This window comes from Otolemur garnettii, unplaced genomic scaffold, assembly GCF_000181295.1.
Source record: "Otolemur garnettii isolate 467f Iridium unplaced genomic scaffold, OtoGar3 scaffold00170, whole genome shotgun sequence".
Taxonomy (NCBI): Eukaryota; Metazoa; Chordata; class Mammalia; order Primates; family Galagidae; genus Otolemur; species Otolemur garnettii.
Window position 1 is genome coordinate 1173948 of NW_003852565.1, and position 13043 is coordinate 1186990.

Sequence of the window (13043 nt, forward strand, 5' to 3'; positions counted from 1 at the left end):
TGGCATCTTTAAGAAAAGGAAAAATAAAATAGCCAACTTAGGTAAAAATGGAAAAAAGAGAAAAAAAAAAGCACCCAAGAGATAAAAATTGGGTGGAATGTTCTCCTAGGTAGCAGTTCAAACTCTTGATGGACGTGGGGTGGACAGACAGGGCTGCTTGGGGAAACCAGCAGTTCTGGAAATAAGAAATGTTTTATTTAGGCCAGCAAAAATTTTGGATTATTATCTGTGTTTAATATTTAAACTTAAGTAAAAGCTTTTTCCTTTTTAACCTCAGTATTAGTTTTGATTTTGTTATAGTTTAGGAAAGCCATTTAAACCTTTGTGTGGAATGTGTTGCTGAGGGCCAGTGTGGAATATGGGAGATGATGGGGACAGTGATGATGATGGTTTATCAAACCCTTTCATCATACCTGACAATTTGAAATTGTAGTCGGCAAGTTATATGCATTTTCTACCACATTATTTATTTTTAATTACACCAAAAGCCACTTAAGAATGAATTTTTTTTAACTGTTTCCTTTCTCTGTAGCTTCCAGGAAGTCCTGGGATGAGCGCATGTGTCAGGTGAACTGAGGGCTGCCAGGGACTGACAAGGCTGGACAGGAGCGTTGGGGGCTCAGATCTCCCGTCCAAGTGACTGATCACTCATGGAGAAAACTGACCAAAAAATAATCCTTCCTGTTAGAAGCATGAATAATACTTGATAAAAATCTATTGTAATAAATATTAACCAAATCAAAGCCCTCATTATTTGGTCCTGAAAATCAGAAACTGAAACTGATTTTCCATGGATTAGAACTTCTACTTAAGATGTTTCCAATGCATCTTTCATAAATCCAGAATCAAACACTGTCCTCTTAAATAGGTCCTCTTAGGTTAGAGGATGAGTTTTCCTTCCCAAGAAAGTGATGTGGGCTGACACAGGCTCGACTTCCCACTCTTGAGTGCTAATTACTCAAGGACCGACAACACAGCCTGCATGGCCCACCCTTGCTGGGAGACTGCCTGCCGCCTGCACCCTGCCCCCAAAGGCAGCAGACTTCCCAGTAGAAAACTCAGTTTGATTATCAAAATGTCCATAAAGTGACAGCCTGGCCCCCACAGGTGATCTGCCACTTTACAGATAGAAAATGGTTGATGGAAAATGGGAACTTTAATCCTTTCGTGAAAAACTGGTTGGTGGCAAGGCTGTCATTTTGAGAAGATTGAGGTCTTGGGGACTGTGATACCCATGCTGCAGTCTTGGTGAGATATTCTTATAAGAAATACATATTCAAGAAAATATACCTTGGATGTGTTATGTACACACACGTCATTCACTGGGATGGGACTTCAATTTGAAGCATCCAGGAGAAATCTGGGTGGAAAGCTGTCATTGGAAATGTAAATGTCACTTTGTTGGGGGAAAATAAGGGAACTTGATTAACTAGAAATGAAAAGAGGAAGGGATGGTTGTTGTCTGTTCCATCTGGGGGATTTCATTGTTGGCAATTGGGGTTCTTTCCAGCCAGTTCAGTGTAAACTGTTCTGCTGAGCTAGAGGACCTTCCTTCCCCGAAGCGTTACCTCCTCTCATTCTGCAGCTGCTCACTGGGCTGGAAAAACCCAGCTCACATTTACAGATGTGACGAGTGGAGAGGGAAAGTAGGCAGTTGTCTGAATGTTCCAGGCAGAGCCATCATCTGTTTGCCTCAGTGACCTGACGCTCCACCCAGCGTTTCTGTTGCCTGTGCTGTGTGTGTGTTTGACTGTGTGTCTTTTCTGCCTAGCTCATGTTCCTGTATCATGTTATCTGGAAAGCCACTTGGTTAACTCAAAACATGGAAAACTTGCTAATGACTGATTATTCAACTAATTTTTTAGCACTGATTTCTAGAAATTGGTCTAAAATTGGCTTTTCTACAACCAGAGTATATTAGAGGTTTAGGGGGTTTTGTTGACAGTGTTAAAAACCAAAGCATCCTTCATCCATAGGACATCTGGAGAATAAATAAATAAAAGGAAACAGTCTCCCTTTTTACCTTGAGAGAACCAGCCCAGGGTTATGTCCTGGAATCGCTAGCTTTTAATCCAAAGAAATTTTAAAAGGAATGGAAGTGGCCTAATCTCTAGTCTTTAAAACTGTCAGGCATTAAAAAGAAAAGAAAGCCAAGTTTTTAATCCTCCAGAAATAATGAATGGCTAAGATGTTATCCTATCATCTCCAGACATACATGTTTTCTTCTTACAATGGTGAAGACCTATTTTTTATATATATAATAAAAAAAAGTCAATTAAGGGATTGGAGGCGGGGCCTGCTGCTTTTTTGCCCTTTGAATGTGATTGTATGGAGGACATAAAAACCGAGACACTGCTAAACTGCTTGAACTTCAATGTTTTCTCCAGTTCAACTTGAGAAAAAAAAATGTAACACACTCTCTCAACTTTGGGCAATATGTAGGGGGCTCAGCAGAAAATGGCAAATTTAACTTTTAGAATGTATTCACAATCTGGTTCTTTCCCCCCTATTTCCAGATACTTTTCTGAATTTTTTTTTTAATGATAGTGTCCTAAAGCCCAGGATGGAGAAGGTTTTAGCACAAATGGAGCTTCACACCTCAGGGCATATTTACAAGGGATTGTGTTTAGTTTGCCTGGAATCGTTTACTACTTTCTTTTTTTTTTAACAGAAATTGAAAGTGAAATTTTATATGTACACAGTTTTAAAAACTTTCATAAACAAGCACTCAGAAACAGCTGCAAAATCATAAAGGACTTCAAAGTGCTGTGTACCTGGAGAGCATCGAATTGATACAAAGTGTCATGGTTGGAGACAAGTTATGATACTTTAAGTCTCAAAGGAAATCACAGAAAATTTCCAGTCTAGCAGCTGGGATAACAAAGATCATGGAAGAAGAGGTTTTGTTTGCTTTGTGTTCTAGCCCTTTGGGGAAAGTGGCCCCTGACTTCCTGGCAGAGCCCAGCACTCAGTGAAAACCGGCTTATCGGCCCCTGTGCTGTTGCTTCAAGATCCTAGTGATCTGCAGAGCAGCAGGACAAGGCGGCCATAAACTCGGCTTTCCCTGCAGCTGGCCACCGCCAGGCAGAGAGGTTTGCTGTGATGGGTCTATGGGGAGACTTTGCACTGGCCTGACTTCCCTACAGAGTGTGAAAATGCCTCGCTATTCAGGAAAAGCATTTCCTCAGTTGCAGAATGTGCAGAAACATTCTACTTGACTGATAGGATGCAGAATTAAGGATAAGACCTTTGGTGTAGAAAGAAATAAGATCCTATTTCTGTCTTTTCATAAAGGATAAAACTTGGCATGAAATAGGGCCGATTGCAGGAAATGGAAAATCTTAATGTAATCAACGTTACAAGACGTGGATTATGTGAGTTTTGTGTTTCATTTTAAGGCATATTTGGGGTAAACTGGGGGCAGTGTTGGCTGGGCCCAGAGTCAATCACATTAATGTTAACACTGTCCTCCTTTGTCCAGCATGAGTAGTCTGTTCTGGTAGGTGGTATTGAGACTGTGCAGAAGCTCAAACTTTCTAGGCTCTGAGGAGGCATTTTGCTCTAAGTCCATTGATGTAAAATGCCTTTTCTTCTCTTTCTCTCACCCAGCATGCAGCTTACAAGAGAGACAGTCACAGCTTTAGTATGATCCACAGTTGTCAGAAATTTGGCATCCTTGTCAAAATACAGAACAGTCATCTCCTCAATTTAGAATTATGTTTGAGAGTGAGGAACACAGGAGCACCTCTGGAAGGCAGGACACTCAGACAAACCTGCACCAAAAGCATGTCCCAGACCTGCATGCATGTGAGGCGGGGCTTAGCACACCCACCTGCCTGCATCCATCATAATCAAGCACGATGGCAAAGGAGCGCCATTCAATTAAAAAGGGTGCACTTCCCTCACTCTCTCCTCAGCCACTCCTCCTCCTTACTCCCAAAAGCAAGCACAGAGGAGTAAATACGTGCACAGTCTTTAAAAGCGCCTGGGCTCTGCACTTCAGAGGTGCACACGTACATATCTCTGGCACTGTGGGCTGAAAAGGCTCCTCTCAGGAGTTGAGACTGATATGGAAAATTTGAATCATGTCAGCCTACAGAGAGAGAGAGAGAGGCATTGGTATGCTCTCTGGAGATGTCTGAGTACTGTTCCCTCAGACCCCATAACGGGTAGATCACTATATATGCAGGAATCTAGCTTGTGCTCTATTAGTGAACATCTGTTAGATTTTCTGCTTAATGGACAAGGAATGAGGGGCTACTGTGTTTTGATCAGGAGGCCAGCTGAACCTGGGAGAAGGGAATGGCTGGATCAGAAAACAGACGTCATGGGCACACAGACCCTTCATGTGGTTTCATGAGAGCCTCTAACACCTGCAGATTGAGTGGTTTTGAAACAAGGGGAATCAGTAAAATTGTATATAAGGTAAAACTGGACCAAATCTGTGTTATAATAATTCTTTTAGGTTGTTTTCCTCCCAAGAGAATTTTGCTACAAAATGCACTTCTTTCTAGAACTTCTTTTGAAGTTTAGCAGGTTGAAATTTTTTGTATTAGGAGAAAGCAGGTATAAATTCATAAAGTTAGAAGTTGTGACTGCCCCTGGGCCCCTGCCCTCTGGGCCAGTGCTGTGGTGGGCAGGTGCCCCTCAGCCCCAGGTCTCCAGAGGACCCCTGCCAAGGCTGGGCGGTCTTGTTAATGCAGGAGAGACACAGCTCGGATACTGGCACAGGGCATCCTCCAGTAGAGGAGAAATTTCATTTAAACCAATATTTTCAACCTATTTCCTCGCAAACATTATTTTATTTTTAAGCTGAATTTGCTAAATCGAAGTCAATTGGCTTGTGGCGTATGTAGCAACTCTCAAACCAAAGGCAGAGAGAGGACAGGAAGAGAAACAATGGGCTTCAATGTCTCACAGTGTACAGACGGGATGCTTGAAAACTGGGTGGTCAGACAGTTCCACCTCTGCATTCACACTTGGTATGTGACTATATGAATAAGAGTAAACAGATGGATCTAATAGCAATTTTTCTGGTCCTGTCCACTCCCTTCCTCTTCTGTGTCTGGTGTACAGCCAGTAATCTGCATGAAATGAGTACTTTCTGGATAATAACAGTATACACAAAATAGATAATTAAAAAAAAAACTCAGTTTCCAATAAAATTAATTCAGTTTTCTGTATAAGAAAGACAAGAAGCATAGAGATTCTGGTACCAAACAATGCCAAAGCATTATTAACTAGCTGGTGGGACCTTTTTTACCCAATTGGTAACGAGAAGCTTCAAAAGAGTCAGAAAGTATGTACTAGTATCTGGTTATAACAATGAAATAATAGCAAGAAGCAAATCGGTTTTGTGCTATAAAAATATCAAAAGAGTATTGATTAAGGGGGATTTTTTCCTTTGGGATTTTGCTATGTATTTCAAAGTATAAAATAATTCTTATTCATCAAAATATATAATTAATGGTAGCCATTACCCATTTTTTTTTTTTTTTTTTGCATCTGAAGTTGGCTTGAGTGGAAAATGAATACTTACTAAGGAATTTTAAAATTTTATCTACATTTCTTTCAGAGTCTGGACTATGTTATCAAGACAAAGTCTTGTGCATACTGAATATATACCTTTCTTTGCAAGATGAAGACACTTATTAAACCCCTAATGGCATAATATGAGCTAGAGCCTTGGTCTAGTGAAACACAACTCCTCAGGTGGAATGTTGTGGAACTAGTCTGAGAATCTGAGGTTCTAACGCTGTTGACTCTGGGTAGTTTGGGTTAAGTTCCTAATGTTCAGAGATAATCAACATCTTTGACCTCTGTAACATGAGCATTTTGAAAATCATATGTTTTCCTCAAAAGGGAACTTATGGGCAAAGCATAGGGCCCTCTTTTTAGGCCTGGGGTGAAGTTAGTGGGTGACGGGGTCCTAGCTAACAATGGTGGTGCGGGAGCAAAAGAACCCATGGAGAGAAGAAACTGGGACGGAGACTCACTATAGTTCACACTGGGCTGAGAGCCGTGTGGGCGTGGGGCTGAGGCCGGCAGGTGTGGGCCTCGGCCAGGCACCGGGCTCAGACCCAGCATCAGGGGCCTGAACACGTCTCAGCTACTGGCTTGTAACTTCCACAGATTTCTTTTTCTTTGCAAGTAAAATCAATGACTACTCCCAAATCCAGAAACCATTCATCAACATCACCAAGCTACAGATTCAGTAAGGGACTAACAAGAATTCCAGTTGAAAACTCAACGAGTATGTGTGTGTGTGTGTGTGTGAGATATATAATAGAAATATTTGGCAGGTACTTCCTGTGCGGCTGGAAGGTAAGTCATAACTGAAGACAGACTGAGCAGTGTCCCTCCTTGCTACTCCCGATGGGTCACTACTGGACTGGGGTGACAGGTCAGGCGTGTGAACCCGGTGCCCTTCAGGCCACGTGAGAAGCAGCCCTTAGAGATACAGGTATCCGACCCAGTAGACCAGGTTGAAGAGCAGGAAGGACGTGGGGAAGAAGACTCGGGAGTAGGAGTCCAGCTCCAGGATGTCTATGTGGACGCGCCCCTTCCTCCAAGACCCCGATCTACACTCCTCATAGCAGCAGAAGAAGCTCTGACAGTCTTTGCCATCCAGACATTCATAGACACAGGTGTCTTCAAATTCCTGCCAGTACACGGAATTGTTTAAAGTGATCATTGCAGGTGGCGGTGGCCTCATTTCCAGGAGAGAATAGTTCTGCAGACAGAAAGAAGGATACAGTGTCATCACAGTAGGCCGTGAAAACAGCCGCGGCCCATCGAGCGACAGGCGTCTCCCAGATCACGGATGGATGGGCTTGCCCACCGCCGCGCCTCCCCAGCACTGCAGACTGTCTTTTCAATCCTTGCACTGCTACTGCAAGGGAAATTGCACTGTGGTTTCAAAACTTGTGTTTCCCAGATTCTCGGTGAGGGAGGTGGAGCATATTTTCTAACGGGTATTAGCCATTTCAGGGCCCTATTCTGAGGACTTCTCTCTCTCTCTCTCTTTTTTTTTTCAGATTACAACTAGGTTACAATGTTTGCATTTGTTAGGTAATTGCTGCTGTGTCCCACCCAAAGGAGGTGTGTCATGGGCCCTTAGAATGTGCCCAGGAAGTGGGAGCTCACCAACTACTTTTCTCTTGATTGGTAACACATGGGTCCTTAAGTGGTAAACAGCACACACGTGGAAGTGTGGAGAGATAAGTATGGTATACAGGCGTCCTCAAACTACAGCCCACGGGACACATGCGGCCCGCCTAGGACATTTATCCGGCCTGCTGGGTGTTTCTGCTGCCACTGCCTGTCCTGCTTAGCAGCCGACTTGTCCCGGAGCCCACAGTCCGGCCCTCCAATGGTCTGAGGGACAGTGAACTGGCCCCCTGTTTAAAAAGTTTGAGGACCCCTGCAGTAAAAGATACGGTGTACAGGAATAGGGGGAGAATCTGCAATTCGGGTAAAAAGCGAGCTTTCAGTGTGGATGCTCGGACCCTGACTGTCATCCAAAGGATAATGAAGGCTGTGTGTGACTGAAATGTCCCCTTTCTACTTCCCTCACTCACCTCTTGACATGGAAAAGCCAGAGTGGGGCAGACAGAGGAGACAGAACAACTTGCTATTTGCTCGTGGATGCGAGGACTCGATCCTGACCTTGAGAAGTGGCTGCAAATAGACCTGTCAATCAGCTCTCTCAAATAGCTGTGCCATGCGCTACACTGAATTCTGCTAGGAGGATGCATTTCCAAGTTTGACTGAATAATGCGAGAGTGCTAAAAGGCTGGCCTGCCCGTCTGCTTTGGTTTTGTTTGTGCTGGGTGACCCGAGACAGGCCTGGGGGTGGGAACCCTGGGTCTGATGTCAAGAGAGAGGTGGACGTACAAACCCATCTCTTAGCTGGCCAGCTGGCCCTCTGCACATGGGCAGGACAGGGCTGGGAAGGAGGCCCTTTGGAATTCATTAGAAAGCATCATGAGACCCTCTTATATTTTTACCAGAAAATACTGTAACAAGGAGACATGCATCCATTTTGGATCCATTTCCCTGGATATGTTCACAGGTGTTTGGAGTTGTAACCAGGGACAGGAGGTGACTTGTGGGGCTCTCAGAGTCACTAACTACTCCCAGGTTTCCTGTGCATCCTTGTAAATGGTGGGATTCTGTGGGAGCACAGACAACGGGCCTAGCCCCGGGGTTCATGGAGCACTGCTCACACGCGGGGCTCCCCCGCTCGGCTTCCCATGGCTGGTGGGACATCGCTGTGTACCATCCTGTCTTCCCTGCTATTCTGGGGAACAGGCACCGTGGAAGCCCTGCTGTCCCTGTGGCTCTAATGTGACGCTGCTTCTCCTGGTTAACACTCTGAGCCCTGGCTGGGTATAAATGTCAGCAGGGGGGCTGCTGAAACTCTAGATCCCTGACTTTGCATTTGAGGAATCTGCCTCTTGTTGGCAAGGGACAGTTGGGAAACTCTGCCTTTACCTAATTAGTTGCATTAAATGTGTCCCTATGTGTGTTTTGACTGTGTCCAGTCATACACTCATCCTCCCGCTTCTCCAGCCCTGTGGCCTCTTGTGATGTAGGGTGAACTGGAGGTGACAGAGACTGAGGAGACGCCTACCCATTCCAAGCAGGCAGGCTCAAAGGAAGGGGAGGCCTTGGACTGAGCAGCAGAAGGCTCTGCGGAGTGGGGCGGCTCCCTGGGGGTCTAACGGGTGACTAGGGGGTGGGCAGAGGCCAAGAAGCAACAATGTTTCTGGGCAGAGAGCCTCCACTTCATGTCTTTATCCAGGGAACGAAAGCCCCGTGGCCCCTGAGACATGTGGAGACTCGATACAGTTTAACTGAGTTCTGTTTATGTCTTTATAGCTCGTTGTTTTGAAATGAAATCAATTCATTTTATAAGATTGAAACAGAACTAAGGATGTCAAGCTCAGAATAGCTATGTTCTATATTGCTTAAGTCCATCTTTACCTGTACCCTTCTTATTAGTTATGAAAATTATAAACTGTGCCCAAGGTGGAGACTTTACTTAATGATTCCCCAAAGCCCCCTTTTGCCAGCTGGGTCCCTGGCTCAGGCCTCCTTTGCCTGTGTACGAGGCAGCCCACACTGCCCCGTGCACTTCCTGGAGCACGCAGAGGTCATCCGCCTGCTGTTTGACAGCAGCTGAGACAAGCTGCCCCAGACCACACTGTTGGGCGTCTTTCCCCTCGTGGCTTGGAGGCTGCTCACTCCTGCCTTTCCTTGTTGGCAGCAGCGGCCCCGCACCCAGCTCAGGGCAGGGAGTGCCTTCCACGACAGAGCTGTGGAGTCGACAGCTCTCACCTGACACCTAAGAAAACAGCCTTTTCCTTTGGTTATAGTCAAACTCTTCCTGGCCCCCTTTCTGCCTGTGAATTAATTCTCTCTGTACTTTCCTCAAGGTCATTCAACTTTCCCTTAAAGGACTTTTTTCCTTTCTTTCGGTAGTATTATTTCTAGACCCAGGGTGTCAATATGTCTTTCCATCAACATCCAGCCCCCTGGCTATGTGTGATAATGTGCTGTCTCTCCTTCTGTCTCAGTCTGATGTTGTTATCTGGAGCATCTCCTGGCAGAATCTGTATGTTCATTGTGGCTTCCCACACCTGTGAAGTGGTGTGTCCACTGACCACCTGTGGGAACTACTGTGATCCACCCTTGTGAATGCAGGTAACTATGGAGTCGTCATAGCAACGTGGGCCAGAAATGTACCAAATATAAGCTACTGATGGACAGTGAGGAAACCTCCTGTGCCCACGGGTATAATCAACGAGCTGATATGTATAAAGAAGTAAAAGTCAGGATTGTGTGTGGTGTATAAATAAATTGTTACTGATAAAGGTGGTAGGTCACATCAGTGATTTCAACACACAGTTCTCAATTTTTTAAATAGAGCTAGATTCTTACCTCAAGCTATATACTAAAATTCAGATGCATCATAATTAAATGCAACATAGTTTTTTAAACTGTCAAACACTGGTCAGCGTCCCAGGCTGTTTCTTTGTACTTCAGCTCTCTCATCTGTAGAGCAGGTTGTTTGTGAGCATCCCAGTGAGCGTATGAAAGTGCTTAGAATGTGCTGCCAAGCCGGTGACCAGGGGAAAGGGAGGGAGGGAGGCGGGCACCGTGCAGGTGGAGGGGACCTTCAGAAGCAGCAAACAAGAATAGACACCACAAAAGAAAAGGCGGACAGATCTGACACCTGCAAACTTAAAATGATAAAATGCACAACAAGGTCCAAGAAAGGGCAGTGACAATGTTGCCAGTGGGAGCTGGAAGAGAGACCCTGTGACAGATAAGTGACTATATCCCACATGTGACTGTATAAATTACACGTTCGATGGAATACTATACGAAGTGGGACAATTAAGTTCAAAGAACTCATCCCAGAAAAAGTGCTGCACACCTGACTGTGGACATCACTCCAGCCACCTTTGAACTCTTCCCCTTGGCCATCTGGTGACAAACTTAATATCAGGCCTCATATGGAATATATAACAAAGCCGTAACTGGCAGATTTCTACTTTAAAACACTAATGAAAGTTAAAATGCATTCATAAGCAATTCGCAAAAGTAGAAATGCAAATAAAAAATAAACAAGTGAAAATATTAAACTTTACCAATAATCAAAGAAAAAGCCAATGGGAAAATTTGCAAGGATTTGGCTCTCAGAGTGAGTGTAGTTCTGGGGGCGGGGGTCAGAGGGGTCAGGTACTGCTGACAGAGCAGGTGGAAAGCCACTTATGGAACACTCTGCAGCCCCTTTGCTGGCCCTTCTGCTTCTAGGAATTTATAACCAAGGAAATAGTCACAGCTGTTTACAAAAGGGCATGATAAGAATATGAATAAAAGTGAAACAGTGTAAATAAACTCAGTGTCCTGCCAAGATTGCCTGTAAATCAATCATGAGCCTGCCATGCAACATTAAAATAATCGTATAAAATAATATTTAAAGCACAGAAAACAAAGTACGTATTTTTGAGTATATATAGATCATAATTCAGTTTTTCTAAATGCCTGAGTATATATGAATAACTGGACAAAAATATTTGAATATATTTGTATGCCATATACTAACCCCCATTTACAAGGACTATGGTTAATTTTTTGCCCTATTTTCCCAATTCTCAAAGTTGGATTTTCTTAAGTAGTAGTAAGCACATATTTTAAGGGTGTGCACACATTACTCTTTGGTCTTTAAATACGTGCATAAGCAGCCAGGTATCTTTCAAAAGCACTCCTGGTCTAGCAAAGGTTCTCAGAAATACCGGCACCTATAATGCTATACATACGGAGGGGGCTTGAAGGCTTATTCGCTCATGAATCCATCTTGAGGAATCTGGATGTAATAACTACAAGAAAAAAAAAGAAAACGTAGTTAGAAAATTCCCCATTAAATCTGCAGTCCAGAGTTCCCCAGTTAAGAGCAATCTTTAAAGTGCAGAACTTTAAAGTGTGACTAAACTAATCCACATCACCGGCAGGTGACACTGAGAGGGTGCTGGAGGGTCACACCCACACCTTCAGAATCCTGGTCTGGCTTCTTAAGTCTTGCTGAATTAGATGTTTTAGAAGGTTCTATGGAATACAAGGGAATCTAAGCACACGTTTATCTCAGACCGCCTGCCCACTGCCTCCCCCTGCTGCGACTCACTGACGCAGTCTTCTTGGTGGTGGTCGGTTTTCTGCAGCTGGAGTAGTAGTTGAGGGTAGCGTACTCCATCAGAGCGGCGAACACGAAGAGGAAGCACACTGTCACGAACAGGTCCATGGCGGTCACGTAGGACACCCGCGGCAGGGACGTCCTGGCAATGGTACTCAGCGTGGTCATGGTCAGCACCGTGGTGATACCTGCAGGGGGCACGGGTGTCGAGTTGTGAAAGAACACCACAGGGAATGTGAATAATGGGGCGACGGGGTTCCCCAACATGGCTCTTCATTCACGCGGGCCCATCCCGAGCTGCACGGACACCCAGTGGACACTCCATACTCCTTTAATGTCTGTACTTTTTTGTCAGCAACATTGCAATGAAATTTCTTATCACAGGCTGCACAGTAGTATTACGATGCCTGAATCAAGTGGATGCCTTTTAACTTATTCAGAATCCTCTGCACTGTTGGTCATTCTGCCCTATAAACATTTGTTTTCACTGAAGATAGTCTGTGAATCACCTGCTGTTCCACAACTCACACTTTCCTTCTGCCAAAGAAACCCTTTCTGTTCGTACATCTCCTGTCCTCATTTGTAAACATCCACTTCTTTAAAAAGTTTATTTTTTAATAGATCATAACTGCACATTACTGCATTTATGGGTTACAATGTGCTGATTTTATATACAATTTGGAATGTTTACATCAAACTGGTTAATACAGCATTCATCTCACTTATTTAATTGTTGTGTTTAGACATTTATACTCTACTATTAATATATTTGGCATGTACCCTTGCAATATGCACAGTAGGTGAAGTCCCACTGATCTCCCTCCCTCCACCTGTCCCTCCCTCCCCGCCCCTCACCCTCTTCTTCTCTCCTTCTTTCTGGGGTATAATTGTGTTATATCTTTCATATGAAATTGTGGGTGATTATATATTGATTTTATAATAGTATTGAGTACATTGTGTATTTTTTTTCCATTCTTGAGATACTTTACTAAGAAGAATATGATCCAGTTCCATCCATGTAAATATCAAAGGTAAAGTCTCCATCTTTTTAAAGGTGCATAATATTCCATGATATACATATACCACAGTTTGTTAATCCATTCATGGATGGGCACTTGGGCTGCTTCCATGACTTGGCTATTATGAATTGGGCTGCAATAAATGTTCTTGTCTAAATGTCTTTGTTGTAAAGTGATTTTTGGTCGTCTGGATATACACCTAGTAGAGGAATTGCAGGATCGAATGGCAGGTCTACTTATAGCTCCCTAAGTGTTCTCCAAACTTCTTTCCAGAAGGGACATATTAGCTTGCATTCTCACCAGAAGTGTTCCCTTTTCTCCAC

The 13043-nt window shown here is 44.0% G+C and overlaps 1 protein-coding gene across 1 annotated transcript in view; it reads right to left on the reverse strand.

Moving 5' to 3' along the window:
* Nucleotides 1-6451: 6451 nt before the first annotated feature.
* The window catches only part of GABRG3 (gamma-aminobutyric acid type A receptor gamma3 subunit), a 585376-nt gene continuing 578784 nt past the window's right edge, over nucleotides 6452-13043 (reverse strand). Inside the window, exons 6-8 of the mRNA XM_023519287.1 lie at nucleotides 11693-11889; nucleotides 11331-11390; nucleotides 6452-6733 (exon numbers count right to left, since the gene is read on the reverse strand). Coding sequence (XP_023375055.1) covers nucleotides 6452-6733; nucleotides 11331-11390; nucleotides 11693-11889 — 539 coding nt within the window. The remainder of the gene's footprint in view (nucleotides 6734-11330; nucleotides 11391-11692; nucleotides 11890-13043) is intronic.